We start from the raw sequence: 18,641 nt of genomic DNA, 5'->3' as shown, positions 1-18,641 counted from the left end.
TTATTTTTTGATTGAAATAGTATTTCCTATAATAAAAAGTTTGTCAAGAAACTTCGGTTTGTTTTTAGTTTTGTTACCAATTTTATTTCTATCAATTTTTTAATTGGAGAAACTGTTTATAGATATTTATTATTTTCTTTTAAAATATTTTTGGCATAGTTTTACTTCAAATTTTATTTATGACACATTTTTAGTTTTAAATATATTATTTGCATATTTTTACTTCCACGGTTGATATTTTACTCTTTCCAAATACTTTGAATTTTATTTACTTTATACATATTTATGTTACCAAATATAAGTTTAACTTACCCGATCCAATATGCCTACATTCAGGTAAAAGCATATGAGAAAAGCATTCCAACCAATCCAAACGAAGCTCCATATTAAATACTGGAAAATACAGAAAATTTAACAATTCATAAATATATTTATTAGTATATATATAAACACATTTAAATATATAATATTCATAAACACACACATTATATACGCCCCTAAATAAATAATAATTTCCATAAAATATTTAAAATTTTTTTTTTTTTTCTTTGTTTTTTTTTTTTGTGGATTGACACTGATTTCGGTAAACCCCATTTAAAGTGTGTCAACTCAACCAAAAAAAACTTGTACCGAAAATAACAAAAAATATTAAACACCAAAAATAAATCGTCAAGAGTAAAATGTGTGTGCGACTTCTTATCTCTAAGCACCTAATAAACTTTAGCAATGCAATAACAAGCTGATTTGCTATCGGCGACGCCACGGCGTATGCGCAAACCCCCTGAACGCAGCGGCAATCAGAAGCGATAAGCTTTAATATTTTTGAGTTTTCTTAGTAGCATATGTTTTGTATGTCGAATTCGTCAGTGCAAGCATTTTTTGACAATTTTTATTAGTGCTGCGAGGCATTATTACATACAAATGTATTTATAAATGCGAGCGAGCACGTAGAATTGATTAGATAAGATTAAATAAATTTAGTACAAACTGGGGGGAACTTGTTGAATATAAGTTTACTGAAATTTAGAGTTGGGTATCGCAAAAGCGCAGGCATTGGTTGCAACTTTTATGCGCGTGGCGCTGGTGGTAACTATGGGCAAATGTTGCATGAGTACTTAGTATGTAAATAATGTTCATAAACAGATTTGTTCTAGAGTATGTGTATTTTTGCATTATTTATATATAAATTTTAGGTGACGATATGTAAATAATCAAATAATTTCATAAATTTCTAACAGCTGCTTTAATTTTCGAAACTACATATGTCTTTCCAGTATTGATATCCTATACATATGTAGATATAATGATAGTAATATGCTTACAAATTGATATAATTAGAATGGAACTGTATAATATCATTTTTTTCCACAATTTAGTTCGTCAAAAGAGCGCAATTGCACCAAAGCGTAAGCTTTAAGAAAAATATATAACAAAAAAAAATAATCATCAAGACAAAAAATATTGTATTCCCTAACTGTTTAAAGTGTTTAAAATAGTTTTTTAAAAACCTGTTCTCTTTGCCTTTCCTTAATAATATCTTGGATAAAATATTCTCAAATTTTGAAGCTAGTCCGACAAGTACTATTCGAGTTATTCGACAAATAGTGAAGGATTTTGAGGGCAGTGGAACTTACGTGATAAACTTCAAATGCACTATGTTTTTTGAAATGGTAACTACTGCTGCTCAAAAAACGTATACTAGTTTTCAATGAAATTTGTACAGCCTTTTGAAAACTTGGAAAATTGGAGCCTGATCGAAGCATTGTGGCCAAAAATTGATCGTATTGAGGCGTTTGTGTGAGAATATCCATCGAAAACGGGCGGAATCGGGGAAGAACAATTCATGGGTTTTTGACAAGTGTAACGTTTCTTGCTCCCCAAACTGAATTTACCGCTCCATGGAACGCGTTTTCAGTCGACCAAAGAGAAAAAATTCGCTGAAGGAGCTGAAGGCCATCGCAAAAAGTGCTTATGGGATCAGTAGAGCAATTTTTTTTTATTTTATTTTTTCTTTAATGTTCACAAAACGCCTGGCTGTCGTCCCTACTAGATTCATAATATTTTATAATTTATTGGCAATGTTACAACATTTATGTAGAAAAAACATGGGGAAAAATACAAAAAAGTTAATTACTTTTTTATTTATCAACATTTTTTCATGACTCTAGTAGGGAAGATAACCATTCACGTACTTTTTAAGAATAAATTGGGTTTGTTTTTGTGTTCCAGATGATCCAATCCATTTCTCCGACAGATGTCATCAAAAAATTCCGAAAAAATATGTTTATACACTCCACTTATACCTTTTTTTTTTTAATAATATGTAATATTTTATGATATGTAAAAAAAGTTCTATTGTGGAATAAAAATTTCTATGAAAAAAAAATGTCAAAAAACAGACCAGATTACCCTACTAACCCGTTATGAAAAGTATTTCGAAGACTGGAAAAATCGTTGGCATAAGTTCTTTACATCTGGTGGGGATTACTTTGAAGGCGGCAAAATAAAAATTGAAAAATTTCCTGGTACTTTTGTCATAATGTATATGTAGATATATATAACATACCGCTTTCAGGGTATAAAACGACTAAGACAAGTCAACAGCTTATTTCTGTATATTTATATATGTACGTATGGCATAAACATATCTTTCTTTCATTTAGCTCGCTCAAACTTAGATAAAAAGCACGCTTATCAAACGAGGCGAATGAGCGCATTTGCATATGTAAATAAGAAAAATGCATTTACAAAATCAAAAGCCTTGGCCACGCCATACCGCAAAAGCAAAACTTATCGCTGCTGCGGGTTCAAAGCGAGTTCGTATAAACTTTCTTCACAGCTTTCTGTTATTTATGCAGCGATTATTTGTTGTGGGCGCTTTCTAGCTGTTTATTTCATATCTACATTCTGGCACACAAATATACAAACATATGTATTTGAAGCGGTGTGTTTATAGTGACATTTTATTTACTTATACATATACATATGTGCATGTATATTAAGATATAAACATTGATAAGCACGTGCTATAGACTGCTTTGTTCATTTATTATATAGTTATATTACACACTTTTTATTTAATTTTTTATTTTTTGATATTTTTTTTTATTATTTGCACACTTACAAATTCACGTATGAGGATATCATAATATATATGTATATATTTTTTTTTATCCAGAGTTCATATAAATATGTGTGAAAATATTCGCTTTTTTAACGCCGTTTATAAACATACAGATATGAGTTTGTAGATACTTATACTCGTATATATATTTGTATCAGAGATAACCATAATGTGGGGAATTGTTCTTTACTGCCAACTGCTTATCACCATTTGATGACGGAAGTTTCTATTTTATCTCTGCTATCTTTACGCCGGTTGTCTGTGTTTACATTAATATTTATATGAGAAAAAAAAATTTGATAATTCTCTTGATAAGAATATAAATATTACAAATAATGAATATGAAATGTATTATTTAAACTTTTTTTTTTTTTGTTTTGACGAGTCAAAAAAATTAGGTAGCATCGAAAATTGAATACCCTAGGCAAAGTATATGAACAGTGTTTATGGTCCTGATACTGTAGGCGTCAACTAAGCGCAATTTCGGGTTCGTTGACTCTGTTCCGGCAAATTTGGTATGGAAGACCCAACACGCTCTAAAAACTGAATTGTCCACATTATCGATAAAATAATGAAGTTTGTCGAATCGACATTGCGCTGGTGCTAGGCATAACATTAAAAACGGTTTCGTGTTATTGAAATAAGGTTGGACATAATAATAATTTCGGTGTATGGATGCCACAAGAGTTAACGCATAAACCCTCATGGATCCAATTTTCCTCTCCGAATCGCTGCTGAAACGCAAAAAAATTATTCATTTTTGAAGCGGCGATTAAAAGTGGGTTAATTACGTCAAACTCAAGTGAAAATTGTTGTGCTCGAATAGCGATGAGCCCCCGCTGACGTCGACATAGTCAGAATTAACTCTCAAAAAGGTTTTGCACTAAGTTTGGTGAGATTGACAGGGGATCATCTACTATGAGGTACACGTTTAAACATTTTTGGATCTATACTGTCACTAATTGCACCGTCTGATGGAAGCAGTCGCCCATAAGTGGCCAACTTTGACCGGTTGGAGGGTAGAAAAGGTTTTGTTTTTAAAATTAACAACCTATCGAACACTAATTTTTATATCTCTACGACTGCCAGCACCGAAACAATTAAAGCACAAGTTATTAGTAGTAAGTCATATGCATCATTTATGACTTCTATAAATAGAGTTCAATTTTCTTGTCCCAAATGTTGATTTGAATACAAAAAGTCAAAGCAATGAAATTGAGTGCAAACCAAAAAAAAACTTTTGTGTAGACTACTAACAAAAAAATAAAAATGTTTACAGTGCTAGGCATTTTTATTTTTAATTTTTCTGTATCTTCGTATTTTTGGTTATTGGAAATCAAAGCAGCTGTCGGCTATTAAGCGGAAACATGCGCCGCACTAACCAAAGTACTACCCAGAACCAGTAGCGGTATAGTCAAGTGTTCGGTGATGGGTTAGGACAATTGTACCAAATGCGTGAGTAGGGCTTATAATACACCTACTGCCTAAATGTGGCAGCAACAACCAAAGAACCAAAAAAAAAGTAGAATGTGACGTCAATAATAAATGAGTTGCATTTGTGTTACGAAATTCGGCTATTTTGGGCTAAGTCGATAGGTATGTATTGTTGTATATGACTATCATAATTATATACAAATAATGCATAAACTTCTGTACAAATAATAGGTTGTCAAAAAAGTCTTGCGGTTTATTGAATTTTCAATTCACGAACGACTTAAAAGAAACGACAACCAATCGAACACGTGTTAGCGCGTGAAATGAGCTTTCCAAAAAGGTATAGCATGACCCAATGCGACGAATAAAACTAGAACTACGCGCTGTCAGCGCCAACTAGCGAAAATACCGCAAGACTTTTTCGACAAACTAATATATGTAAGATATATATATATCGGTTTACAAAAGAGTAAGGAAATTACTGTTATTAAGCACAAAGTTAATCGATTATTGGTGGCATGTAACGTAAATAGACCTGCATTATTTAAGGTTATGTAAATACTTAAATGAAAATCGCTAATATAAAGGGTTAAGCAAACAAACTGAGAAAGAATTATTATTTTCGTATTTAATATATAAAATTAACCCAAACTAAATTTGATTTTTGTGCATTTCAAATTTACAAAGTCATTATGTATATGAAAATGTTTGAGAAATAATGTATAATTATTGTAAAATTTTTGCTAATTTTCCAAGGTCAATTGGAAAACATATATTTTAAGAATAACAGCTGATGATCAAAAACCCAAAAATGATCTGAAAAAATTAGGATAAAAGTAACAAATATTCCTACAAAAAAAACTTTTTGGCGTCGAAACAACGCTTCACTATGGAACTCTAAATGCTAAAATTTATCACAAAGGTGGTAGGTCGACTTAAAAAAAAAAAGATTTTTTTTGCATATTTCCAATATAGACAGAAACCAGAAATACAGCCTATGAAAAATTTGATCGAAAGAAGACTTGCTTACGAGTTATCGAGGTCGTAAGTCACCCTGCGCTGACTATTCACGCTTTATAATTTATCTTCAAACACATTTTTAACACCCCTTACGAGAATATTTTTACAGCACAAAAAGGTATAACAAGAACTTTGTCATAATTTTGATCGATTAGTTTTTATGGCAGCTACATGTTAAAACCAAAATGGTTTAAGGGTTCAAAGCTAGTACCGCTGCCGCAAATGGGAAGCATTCGCCTATAACCGGCGAAGACAGGGAAATATCTAGGGCTCATCCTGAATAAAAACGCTTTCATGGAAGCCGAATATCAAAGAGAGAGCAAAAAAAGGCATCGATTGCTTTGTACTGCTATAGTGGAGCTATCGGCAAGAAGTTGGGTCTCTCACCGAAAGTGGTCCTCTGGCTCTGTGACACCATACTCAAGCCCATTTTGTTCTATGGAGTCTTGATGTGGTAGAGGGATCTAGAAAATACCACACTTGCAAAGAAACTCGAAAAATTTCAACAGGCGCCGCTCATCAGCATGTGTGGTACACTAAGGTCGACTCCATCTATGGCACTTAACGCCATCTCGCACATATTGCCTGTAGTCGTCGTCGGAAAGTGTATGGCTGCTAAAGTTGCTATTAGACTGAGAGAATCTGGGTTCCTAAAAGAACACATGTCTTAACACTCGAAAATCCTTGCACACTTGGACTTTATACCGTATTACTTAGAGTCGCCAAACTGAACTCTAGCGGCTTCTTTTTTGTCCATATACCGGGAAAAAGCTGTTGTCAGAACCGAAGTTGCAGCTATTAAAGTAGCAGCAGCAGTTCAGGGAAGTGACCATTCATTCAGATAGTAGAGCGGCGATACTAAGCGTGAACTCATTTTCAGGGTTGGTCGAGGAGTGCCTAAACTCGATATCAATAGCATCAAGTGCTATAAAGGTATGGGTGCCGAACCATCACGGAATCGCAATAAATTGTAAAGCTGATGAACTAGCAAGGAAGGGCACCCTAGAACCTCTATCGGTAGAATGGGAACCGGTCGGTGCTCTCGTATACTCTTGTGTTCTACCACTAGATAGCTGGACTTCGCGGCCTATACTCTGGGCCACCAGCGGTACAAGCGGTGTCGCAAAATTCTTTTGGCTCAAAGTCGATCGCAAGAGATCTATCTTTACGATAGTCTCTCATAGTTTTGGGAGTTTTAACAGGCCACTGCCCAATTCGCCTCCAAGCTGTAAAAATTGGGATCTTATCTGAGGCCATCTACAGAAGCTGTATGAAAAAATATGAGGTGGAAACAACTCAACACTTCATTCTTGTCTGTAACTTTTTAAAAGATCAGGGCTTAAGCTTGGGAGCGCATACCTTCAGACGTCTTACCGAACTTGCAGAAATGGAAATTAAAGCCTGCAAATTTCTACTAGAACTAAGCTGTTTGCTAATTTATAAGTCCGAACACAGGAGTTCTTCTTTTCTATGGCTTTATAAAAGACTACCAGTCCATGTGCGATTGTCGATCAGCCATCTAACTAACCTAACCTACATGTTTTGTGGCCCCATCAGAATAATATCTTCGAGGTCTATAGCGCTGTCTTGGACAATTATTCGTGTCACATTTGATGAAGGCATATGTTCACATTTATCCACAAAAAGTTTTCTATACAAGGACTTGAGTTTGGTCGAACAATTAGGATGGCTGTTATATCCTACAGTAGTGTGATATGGACGGTTCAACAAATTAGCAGTGTTTCGAGGAGATGAGAATGACAGATCGATGTCTCAAAAAGTGGAGGAATAGCTCTCGTATAGGTAAATGGTACAGACGAACATGGCTACATCGATTCACCTTGTATTTTTATCAATAGTTTTTCGGTTCAACGCATTTTTGCAATCCATTGTCAAAAGAGCTTGAAATTTGAGAGCGAAGATTGACAATGCCCTTAATATCATGTTTTATTAATATGAGAAGTGTGGTTTTGGAGCTCTAACATAAAAACTTGGAGTAATTTATATGAAAAGTTAACAAATATCGAACAATTATTATTTTTTTATAAAGACTTTATTTGAATAATGATCCAAATGAGCCGCGACATCACAGGCCATAGGCAGCAAAATAAAGTTTACCCCTCTGGAATTTTAGAGGTTATCTTCCAAAACTTCATAATTTTCCTAAATTATACAAATTTAGCCTTTATGATGTAGCAAGAGAGGTACAAACGAACACTATTTTAAAATGTTTTATAATAAGAAAAAATGCCAATTAAAAAAAATAAGTATTCGATTTTTTTTTTTTTTTTTTTAATAATTTTTATAAAATTTATGTCGTTTTTTTTCCTATAAGTATCAGGTCCCACACACCTACACTAACTAACATTTTTTAATTTTATTTAATCGAGCGCATAACAAACTAAGCCCGTTATCAAAAACTAAAAATTTTAAATTTTCACTGAAAACTGAAAAATTTCTACTTACCGTTATTATATATTTTATTCTAAAGTGATATGCTCCATAAAATCCCAATATAATGAAAATTATGTGAAAGAAATTGACCAAAATGGGCGCCCACATATATCCGAGAAAGTCGAATACTTGGCGTTCGATAATTGTTATCTGCAAAAGAACAAGAAAAACGAGAAAATATTTAGTAAAATGTTATACAAATCAAGATAATTATATAATATTTAAATATATGTGCATATGTGCATTTGTATGCCTGTGTGCTTGTGCGAGGCATCAATAATTCCAATTAAAATATCAATCAAATATGCATTGAGCTGAATTGTAGCCGCAGTGCAACCGAGTGCAAAGGAAACTATGTGCTTCTGCTTGCGTCTACGAGCTATCACGCACACTTGAATGCATTTTCATGCACTATATGGTCAACGTTGACCTACTACCCTCAATTGCAATACTGTGCCGCTTTACGCTTAGCGCAAAGTCATTAACATTACGCTAAATGCAAGCATGAAGTCATATAATTATGTACTTAAATATGCATGTAGACAGCTATATACTTATGTAATATATATGTATAAACAAAAGTGCATATGTAATTGTTACCATATGTTTTGAATTGTTCGCTTCGGTTTGGCTGATTGGTTCGCTATTTATTATTGTCAATTTTATTAGCACAAAACTATTAGCGACTTCTGTAATGACGTCACGCAGCTGAAACAATGAAGCACACGTTTGACAGAGGAAGAAATAATGATTTATTTATAAATTGTGATTGCAGAGCATATCTAGTCAACGCTTGGGTGGTAAGGTTCGGCTTGGTTGTCATAGTAACAATAGGTCCAGGGCATGCAAAGTCACGCGCGGCCCCGTATTTTGTAACATCTGAAGCGTTTTTGTCAGCGGTTATCTACGTTTACGATCGGCCGACCAATAACGAGCCTTTATTTCTTCATCATCAATTGCCGACTGGCCTCTTGAGGATTTTCTTGCGGCTCTGAATTTTCGCAGTGTGTACATCGTACGAGGAGTGAAGGAATCTTTCCCATGTAAGTCGGGTCTACGTAACCGGAACGGACCCGTAATTTTTATCCGCATAAGAACTGTCAACTCGGCTGATTGCTAAAACAGCAACAGGAGTGAAAAAGAATAATATGTCGAATGTAACTCTGAAAATCTTTGGATTGTTGACAGTCGGAATTTTAACGCCACCGACTTAGGTTTCTTAATGATCTAGTCTATATATGTAGATTTAGTGGGAGAAAGTGTCAAGCTGCTTGCAGAGCAGAAACGAGAAATTAAATTTACTACAAAATCTATGAAATCAGTTTTCAATTTTATCAGCTAGCTAGAAGTGAGTTATGAATTTTTTAATTGAAAATAGGAAAACGGTATAAAACTCTGAAGTGAAGAGGCTTAACGTTGCATTTAAGAGGTTATGCTTTGAGAAATTTTCTTAGAGATGTCTGAGAATCTATTTTTCCGAATATCAAGCGAAAAAAATATTCGTAAAACTACGTAACATCAAAAAAATCGAAATTGAGTTTTTCATTGCTTACGATATACTACATCATATATAATACATTTTTAACGCCACGCTGTCAGATATAACCACAATATAACCAATAAATAACCAGTATGCAACCAATATATAACCAGTATGTAACCAATATATAACCATTTTATAACCAAAACTCAAATTTTGTTTCAAAATGAGTTATCGTTTTTCCTTCGCCTATAAACTTACGAATATTGATATTACGTTCTTTTGCACTTTAGTTGACGATATACTGTGAGCTATTGGTGAGATGTGATATTTCATGTTTCTAAAATAATCTTCTATCAAGAATCGAGCTTCATGGCATTACGTACAACAATTATTTGACATTTTCGTACAGTTTTCATTACTTCGTATTGCTGCCATTGTACAAGTACCTCAAGTAGGCATCTGGTCATTCACACCTGGGCCCTCGCCTTGCAGTCAAACGCATAAATTTGCACATTGCATAATTTTCACACACACACACACACCAAAACATTTCGCACTGAAGCGATAATTGATGCCAGTTTGCGTTAGAATCGACAGATGTGTGCTATTGCGCAATTGCAATTTCGAACAAGACCAACAAAGCAGGCAGAAATGCTATAAATGCAGAACTGCAGAAGAGTTCTAAACTTAATATAAATGCATAACAAAGTTTATATTTATATATTTAATAATTCCATAAAAATACTTCCTGCATCCATTTCAATCTAAAATCTAATTTATTTTTAATAGAAAGTTATTTTTAATTTTTCCAAAAAATAAGAAAATATTTTCTGAATAATTTTCATTTTTAGTTTTTAACAACCGAAGTCGTTTTTATTGCGAAATTATTTCTATTTTCAATATACTATTTTTTTACCACTTTATCAGCGTACTGACACTCTAAGTTGAGTGTCATTTTCTGACATGTGTGTTGTAATTGAAACTAATTGACTCGAAGTGGCTGTTGTGATTACCCTACTCGGATAAGCAAAAGTAACTACAACTTAGTGAGTATATATGTATGTAAATACTCCTTTACATCTATATGTAAATATATCTATGGTTAAATGTTAGCAGTTCTGACATGCATAACTCATACTTGAAGCCAACAAATACACAACGAGGCAAGTGCAGTCGAATAGTTTCACACATACTTCAACAAATGTATGCAAATAATATATATATAAGTATATATGTAACAACATTTGACTGCAGTAAAAGAAATAACTAGCAGAATTTTGCTCAAACTAATTTATATAATTACATGACTTACAAAAACCACTTATTTATGTTAACTAAGTTAGATTGGAAAATATAATTAAATTAACACTTTATTTATTAAATAACTAAACACTGAAATATACATAGTATAGAACTTATACATACATATATATACGCATATTGTTAGCTTTTTTCATTAAACAATGCAATAGTCTACATAATTATATTCATCCACACATATAAAATATGTAGTAGAACATATAGAAGAAAAGCTCAAAAAGTAAGCTTAAAACCGCTAGATGGCGCTGTCACCATGCTTTTAAGAAAAGCAGTATTAACAAGGATAATGTCCTACCATGTGTGGTATCAGAGTACGAAAATCAAATTTAGGACCCAATAACGAAATGCGGGAGAGCTTGACAAGCTGACAGACAGGGCTAATGCTCGAAAGTTCTACAAAAGAGATGCGGCAACAACAGCAGATTTCAAAGCCAGAGCATAATCTTGCAGAGCACTCTGGGCACCACATACTGAAATTATGGCGGAAACATATCGCCAGCCTGCTGAATTACAATAAAATCATAACACCAGCAGACAGTAAACCCGATTCACCAATCGGATACGATTGAGCAGAGGTTTCATTGCCCAACCATGAAGATGTTCGAACAGCAATTACGAGGCGAGAATTTAGAGGCGAGAACCAATGGACTGCCAGCCTAGCTGGAAATGAGAAGTCCTCTCTCAACGAACAAAGACCAAACTCCACAAGTCGCTCATCGTGCTGTTTGGTTTCGGAGGCATAGACATCATGTCGAGTATCGCAATCGTTAGAACCATAAAATGTACGAGATATACGACGCCATTGACATAGTTTATCGACGGCTTCGCAGAGATGCAAAAAGTTACAATGAATCTCTTCCACTTATTTCGATCTCATGATAACCTTTTGTATTGACTACAACTTTTTTGTACTTTAGGCGTTTCGATGTCCAAGCTCGTTCTCCTGGTTGGGGCGGGCAGGAATTTTTGCCAACTACTATCATCTGGCTATCGTCTCAGAACACGTCCGATCCAGCACCATTTTCTTTTGAGAATTTCAATTCAGAGGAACTGTTTGATTTGTGCGTGACCTCAAGTCTGTGTTAGAGACGATGACGAACCGAAAAATGGGACGAATATTGCGAAGGCATCGGTTTGTAAAAAAATGTATCTCTTTTATGCAATATGCAACGATATTTCCTGTTTGTAGCCTTATAAGTGTGGACTTATGTTTCGAGTGGAATAGTTTTTGGTACGACATGTAATGATCGAGGAGATCCAGACAGTGTTAAGGGCGCTTCTTGCCTTTTTACTATTATAGTTCATTAACTGCGTATGATTTTGAATCGATCAGAAATATGTTTTAATTTATTTTTTACATGAGAGAGAGAGAGATAGAGAAATATTGATGAATCGATGGTAGGAGAGAAAGAGATTAGTAGGGAAAAGTGAGTATAAACAGAGAGACAAACATAGAGGCAAAGAGATAGAGATTAAAAAAGGTGAATATAAAGAGGAGTAAGAGAAGGATAATAGAAACGAAAACACTTAATACACTGATAAAAACATTTTCTGAACCAAAACATAATTTTTAAAAATGTATATATCATAATATCATAATTCTGCTAAACAAATACAAATAAATGTGAGTTTACGCTGCAGTTTTTCTCTCTATCAACTTTTTCATAACACTTAAATAAACTACACATATGTATTTACATATATTTTTTCATACACATACAGCCATATTAAATTCACATTCATTACAACAAAAATTACTTTCATTTGCCACGAAATTCAATTTATTTCAGCTAACCGCCAACAGACATATTTATTTTCAGCGCTGACACTTTTGGAATACCACCAATAAATATTGTAATGGTTTTCAAAGCGATTAAAATGCAACAACTCTGCATTATGAACACGTTTCATGCAACAAACAATTAATAACCGCACAGCGACACTGAGATGCCCGCAAAATGCCTGCCATGCACCTGCCACCAAGCCACGCACAAACACACGTGGCACACACACACACCAAAGCGCTTAAGCCGCACACACAACAACAGCACTGTGTGATTAAGCTGTCCAATGGGAGAGCGAGAGCCAACGAGCGAAAAGTGGCCATTGTTTCGTAATAATTGCAGACGAATCAGTGCAACATTAAGAGCGAATGTGAAATATTCATTGTCGCCGCAGAGGAGTATGAAAGGGTGTGTGAGTGTGCCTGCGGCAGAGGACACCGATGGTTGCCCAAGCGCCACAACCGTGCAGAAGTCTAAAAGCACCCACTTAGTGCTCCATTTCGCGTGCGCTGCAGGCAACCACACATATTTACACACGCACACACACACAAGTGAGTGGTGTGCGGTTTCAGCTAGTCGTGACCACAGGGATGTATTTTCCATTTCCGGTGCTAAAAGCTGCGATTGTCTGTACAAATGACACGGTGAGACGCTCGTACACACACCCATACCGACAGAGGGAAAATAAGCTGCGTGAAAGCACGGCGAAGAGTCTGAGTGTGGCGGTGTGAGTAAGATCAGTAAACAAACCATGAATTCGTGTTGTCCTCCGCTTGTGTTGTGGTGTTGCTGTTGCACATGTGCTGCTGCGGCAACTAACCTTGACCCAATGCTGCCCAAATATGTAGCCGCATGAAGTAGCTTGCCACGTGCTCAAAATATTGTCACATATACAAAGCACAGTGGCGCGGTTTCGACAAAAAAATACTTAAATGTTCTTTAGTGTTTTAATTGACATTTTTTGCTTAGTGATTTCAATGTAAAAAAATTTAATTTTGCGAAATTTCACTTTGAGGAAAACTTTGTACCAAATCTGCGATTATTTAAAGTATTTAAAGATTCTAAAAGATTTTAAAAAATTTGTATTTTCCCAGAAAAACCAAAAATATGAGAAAAAGATCACAGTAATCTCGAACACTGCGAGTTCTTTAGAGGCGTTACGGAGTCAAGAAAGCTAAAATTTATTGTCTCCAAAGTCTTGTTTGTGTACTGTTCGATTCGTCGGCGTAATCAAAGAAAGACCTTCTGATGTTCTTGATAGGCGGCTCCGCTTCAAGAAGAGGACTGCAGGAATAGTTTCTGTGAAAGCTCCCTAGCAAAAACTGCTTGGAAAAGAATACCTTTTGCATCTTGACCGGAAGCATGCGGCCTACGAAATGTAAATGTTTATCAGGAGACATCAAGAGGCAACCTGTACTCATTCAGTGAGTAGTGTTTTGACACATCTGAAGCTTTTTCGTCTGGCATTCACCAAATCGAGGTGACTGCCTAAAACTTACCGATCCAAATGGGTTTAGATCGCCGAAATAACAGCTCTTGTTCGGATAAAATCGGGGTCAATTCCGGCAACGTAGAACCAGCTAAATTAGAAAGCTTCTTGTACATCCTCCTTATAGTTTGGCATCAGCTGAATCGATATAGTCATATTTGTCTGTCTGTCCGTCTATCTGAAAGGATCTTTTTGTCTCAAAAAAGTTTCTCCTTTGTCGGAATTTCCCATATGCTACCACTATAGCATGTAACTGTCACAGAAACTGAAAGATCGGAATTAAGTTCTTGTATGGAAACTCTTTTAATTGATGAAATATCTTTCAATATTTGGCATAGTTTATTGCTTAAGCAACGCTGTAATCTCCGAATATATTTTTTAGATCCGACAACTATAGCATGTAGCTGTCTAAAGGATAAAAATTAAGTTAATGTATGGAAAACTCATTTATTTGAAAAATGTCTTAATTAAATTCGGCAGGGATTGTTATACAAAACAGCCCAAAATTTCCGAAGAAATTGTGCAAATAGGGCTACTATAGCATATAGCTGTCATACAAATTGATCGACCAAAATCAAGTCCTTGTATTGAAAACTCTTTTATTTGATGAATTATCTGCACGAAATTTGGCAGAGATTATTTTTTAAGGCTCAAATGCAATCCCTGCTGAAATTGTTCAGATCGAACTACTATAACATATAGCTGCCATACAAATTGATAGACCAAAATCAAGTTCTTGTATGGAAAACTTTTTTATTTGATGAATTATCTTTACGAAATTTGGCATGAATTACTGTCCAAAGCTACAATACAATTTAGCCAGAAACTGTGCAGATCGGGCTACTATAGCATATAGCTGCCATACAAAATAACCGATCAATATCAAGGTCTTATTACAAAGTGCTTATAACAAAACTTTCGCCTCTAAGGGTATTATAGCTTCAAAGCAACCGAAGTCAACGATTTTCTTGTTTTTGTTTTTATTCGCATTTTGTTCGAAGCATACCCATTGTGCGTCACCCAAAACTGCAACTGAAAGCGTGTGTGTTTGGAAAACCCGGCGCGTGCTTGGGAAAATTTTCGTGCATACATATTTACAACTACCGTTTAGTGGTTTCATGTAACCGACATGTGTGTTCGCATATCCATTTAAACGCTTTGTATATTTATTTCATGTGCCACCTTACGCCATTTATTTTATACTTCCTTTTTGCTTTTAGTTGCTGAACAGCTTTCGGCAGCGATTTCCTGTTGACACATTAACAACTTGACCAGCTGAAAGGTTGTTGAAGTGATTTTTCATGGCAGCAAAGCATAAATAAACATTTAAGGAACCGAAAATAAGTGATCCACACACATAAACGCAGAAACTAAGTAACGCGTGTTGTTTTTGCAAATTCCATTTTAGTTGTTCCATTTGTTGAAGAGTACGCTTTCATATTTCCCGTTGCAGTTGACATTTATGTAATTGGTTTTCATTCTGCTCTCCACTTTGCGATTTCAACTTTTATTTCAACGCGCGGCGTGACACGAGCACTTTACCACTCAATGCAGTGTATGCACCACGTACTCCATGTATACCGTTATGCTGAATTTTCGCCTTTGTTATGCGTCATCCTCGGTTTTTATGCGAATTCCTCAATTAGTATTGTGGCCACAAACCTTTCAATGGTCGACCTGTGGATTTTCCACTCGAAATTTTAGGGCTGAATACCTTTGCTGGTTTTACAGTTGTTTTCAAATGCAGCTTCCACTAGCGCTCGCACCACCTGCCATCTCTACTTTGTGGTACTCGAAACGCTCTTCAATTCAAAGCACACACCAACACAACTACAAAGGTGTCTTTCATTGTTATTGCAATTTAATGCTTGAGTGTTCGCCGCACATGGCTTTTCGCAATTTATACGCGCATATGTATGTATGTATATAACAATAACATACATAAATCCCCTACACACATATATCACACATAAATAGCTCACACATACAGACACACATATCTCCACTTGAATATTGAAATTGTTGCTTTCGAACTTTTTTTCACACTCTTCCACTTTGTTAGAGCCAAAAGCGCGATCCACTATAGTTTATATGTTGTTGTAGTTGTTGTTGTCATAGTTTTATTTTTCTGTTGTTGTTTTTGACTGTGCGCGCATAATAAAAGGCATCATGTTTTTCAATTGCTCCGTGTTGTTTACTGTAATTTTCATTTTCGTTTTTATTGCTTTATTTCTACGTTGTTTATGGGTCATTCGGCCAGGCAAAGCGGCCATTCAAAGTTTTATTTATTTACTTTTTCAATCAGACATTCTCCTTTAATGTTCATACGCTTTAGATATGCATTTATGCATGAGCTAATGTGTGTATGCGCGCGGTTCGAAAAGTTCAGAAGCATGCAAATGTGATTCCTTGTAGAAAGAACAGTTAGTTCAGAACAAATGAGATTATGGTGAATTTAGTACTTTTTCCGAACCATGTTTGTTGTTATTTGTTATCCAATAAATAATAAATATTAAGAAGTACGAAAATCGCTTTTAGTACTAATAACAGTAAAGAGTACTAAATTTCGAAATTTCGTACATTTTTAATTTGTACTAAAATACTGAAAATTACGTTGTACTAAAATCGAAAAGAGTACTAAATTTCGAAATTTCGTGCACTTTTAATTAGTACTAAAATATTCTTGACTATATTTAACGTTATTTCTTAACCAACAGATACTGGAAATTAGTAATATGTAAAATCAAAATTATGTACGGTAGTACTATCAATTATAAAATTAATTTTGGTACTATTCTGTTATTAGAGAGTACTAAATTTCGAAATCTCAATAAATTTTAATTAGTACTAAAAATTTGATGCAACTGAGAAATTTCAATAAAGCTCAATTTTAGTACCAATAACAGTATAGAGTTATAAATTTCAGTGATTTTTAACTATTACTAAAAATTTTAAGAAAATTAGTACTAGAGATAGTGAACTTTTCAATTTTTTCGATTTAGAACTAGTACTAATTATGTTCACATAATTGGAACTACTTATTCAATATCCTTGATCTCACTATGTTTATTTGAGGTCTAAATGGTCTACATTTCTCACAAAACGTCAGAAAGATTAAAAACCTTATATGTAGATAAAGTCGAGAACCTTAGGTTACGAAGATATTTTTCCAGTTCCTGAACCAGAAATTAAGGAGAAGTTGTGGTAAACTATACAATGAGGCAAAAGTCATATAAGCTTCATAGGTTAATCAAAAAACCCACCATTATATGAACAATTTCTCTGTATTTTAGTTTTGTCTTGGGAGTAAACATGGATGTAGTTTTTCATTGTATTGTAACAATTTAATTTCCTGATATCTCAAAGAGCAAGTCAAACAGACATTAGTCATCGATTATGGATTCATGTACCAATACTCAATACCTGTTGACCTGCCTTACTTGAAGTTAATATTTTTCGACGCCTATAAGTATACAATTTGGAATTAGTACGAAAAAGAGCACTGCTGGACTAGAAATAATTACATTTCAACAAACTTTTTCCAGTTGTCATTCCTAGCATTCATGTCTATAAGTATGAAAAGTCGGAACGAGCACAGATGTGTTGATTGCTTAATAAATTTTTTTGAGGTCAAGTTTGCTTTTATTGCAAATAAATCACCTGCCAGCACACATGCTCTTTTACATATGTATGTATGTACATGGCCACCTCTGGCAGTCTGGAGTTTGGTGGAGTGCTCTTCATTGTATTCCAATTCTTAATGGCATTCTTATTTAAATTGCTTTATATGTAAGAGTAACAGGATTGGTGGTGGATTGTGTGTTACCTTAGTTCATTTTAAGCTTGCGGCACTACTTTATGGCTTGCAAATCGAGGGGGACACTTTGAAAACTCTAAAATTTGTGCATTTGTCCTAGTTGTTTATTTCCTCTCGTTGAAAGAATTGTGAATATAACTTGCTAGCAATTAGAGCGATTTTATTTAGTGTTAAGTGTGTTTTGAGTGAGTGGAAGTTAAAGAATAAGTAATAGGTGATTTAACTAAATGATCTAATTATATGATTTTATATAAGAAATACGACTTTCTTCTTGAGGCATAAAAGATTTTTTAAAATATTTTTGTTTGGTATTTCAAAGGGATATCCAAATCTATTTTCTCTTCTTCTTAAATTAAAACAAGTAAGGAAGGGCTAAGTTGGGGTGTCACCGAACATTTTATACTCTCGCATCAAATACCGTAGTTGCGTAAAGTTTTATTCCGCTATCATCATTGGTTCCTAATGTATATATTATACAGAGAAGGCATCAGATGGAATTCAAAATAGCGTTATATTGGAAGAAGGCGTGGTTGTGAACCAATTTCAGCCATATTTCGTACATGTCATCAGGGTGTTAAGAAACTATTATGTACCGAATTTCATTGAAATCGGTCGAGTAGTTCCTAAGATATGGTTTTTGGTCCATAAGTGGGCGACGCCACGCCCATTTTCAATTTTTAAAGAAAGCCTGGGTGCAGCTTCTTTCTGATATTTCT

General features: G+C 34.5%; 1 protein-coding gene across 1 annotated transcript in view; it reads right to left on the bottom strand.

Annotated features, from left to right (window-relative positions):
• LOC108973145 (uncharacterized protein DDB_G0283357) overlaps positions 1-18,641 on the bottom strand; it is a gene marked incomplete in the record, with an annotated part of 165,102 nt that overhangs the window by 30,387 nt on the left and 116,074 nt on the right. The window contains 2 exon segments of the mRNA XM_018940197.1: positions 313-393; positions 8,045-8,182. Coding sequence (XP_018795742.1) covers positions 313-393; positions 8,045-8,182 — 219 coding nt within the window.

Source organism: Bactrocera latifrons, unplaced genomic scaffold (genome assembly GCF_001853355.1).
Source record: "Bactrocera latifrons isolate USDA-ARS-PBARC rearing strain unplaced genomic scaffold, ASM185335v1 scaffold_46, whole genome shotgun sequence".
Taxonomy (NCBI): Eukaryota; Metazoa; Arthropoda; class Insecta; order Diptera; family Tephritidae; genus Bactrocera; species Bactrocera latifrons.
This window is presented reverse-complemented; position numbering and strand designations above follow the sequence as displayed.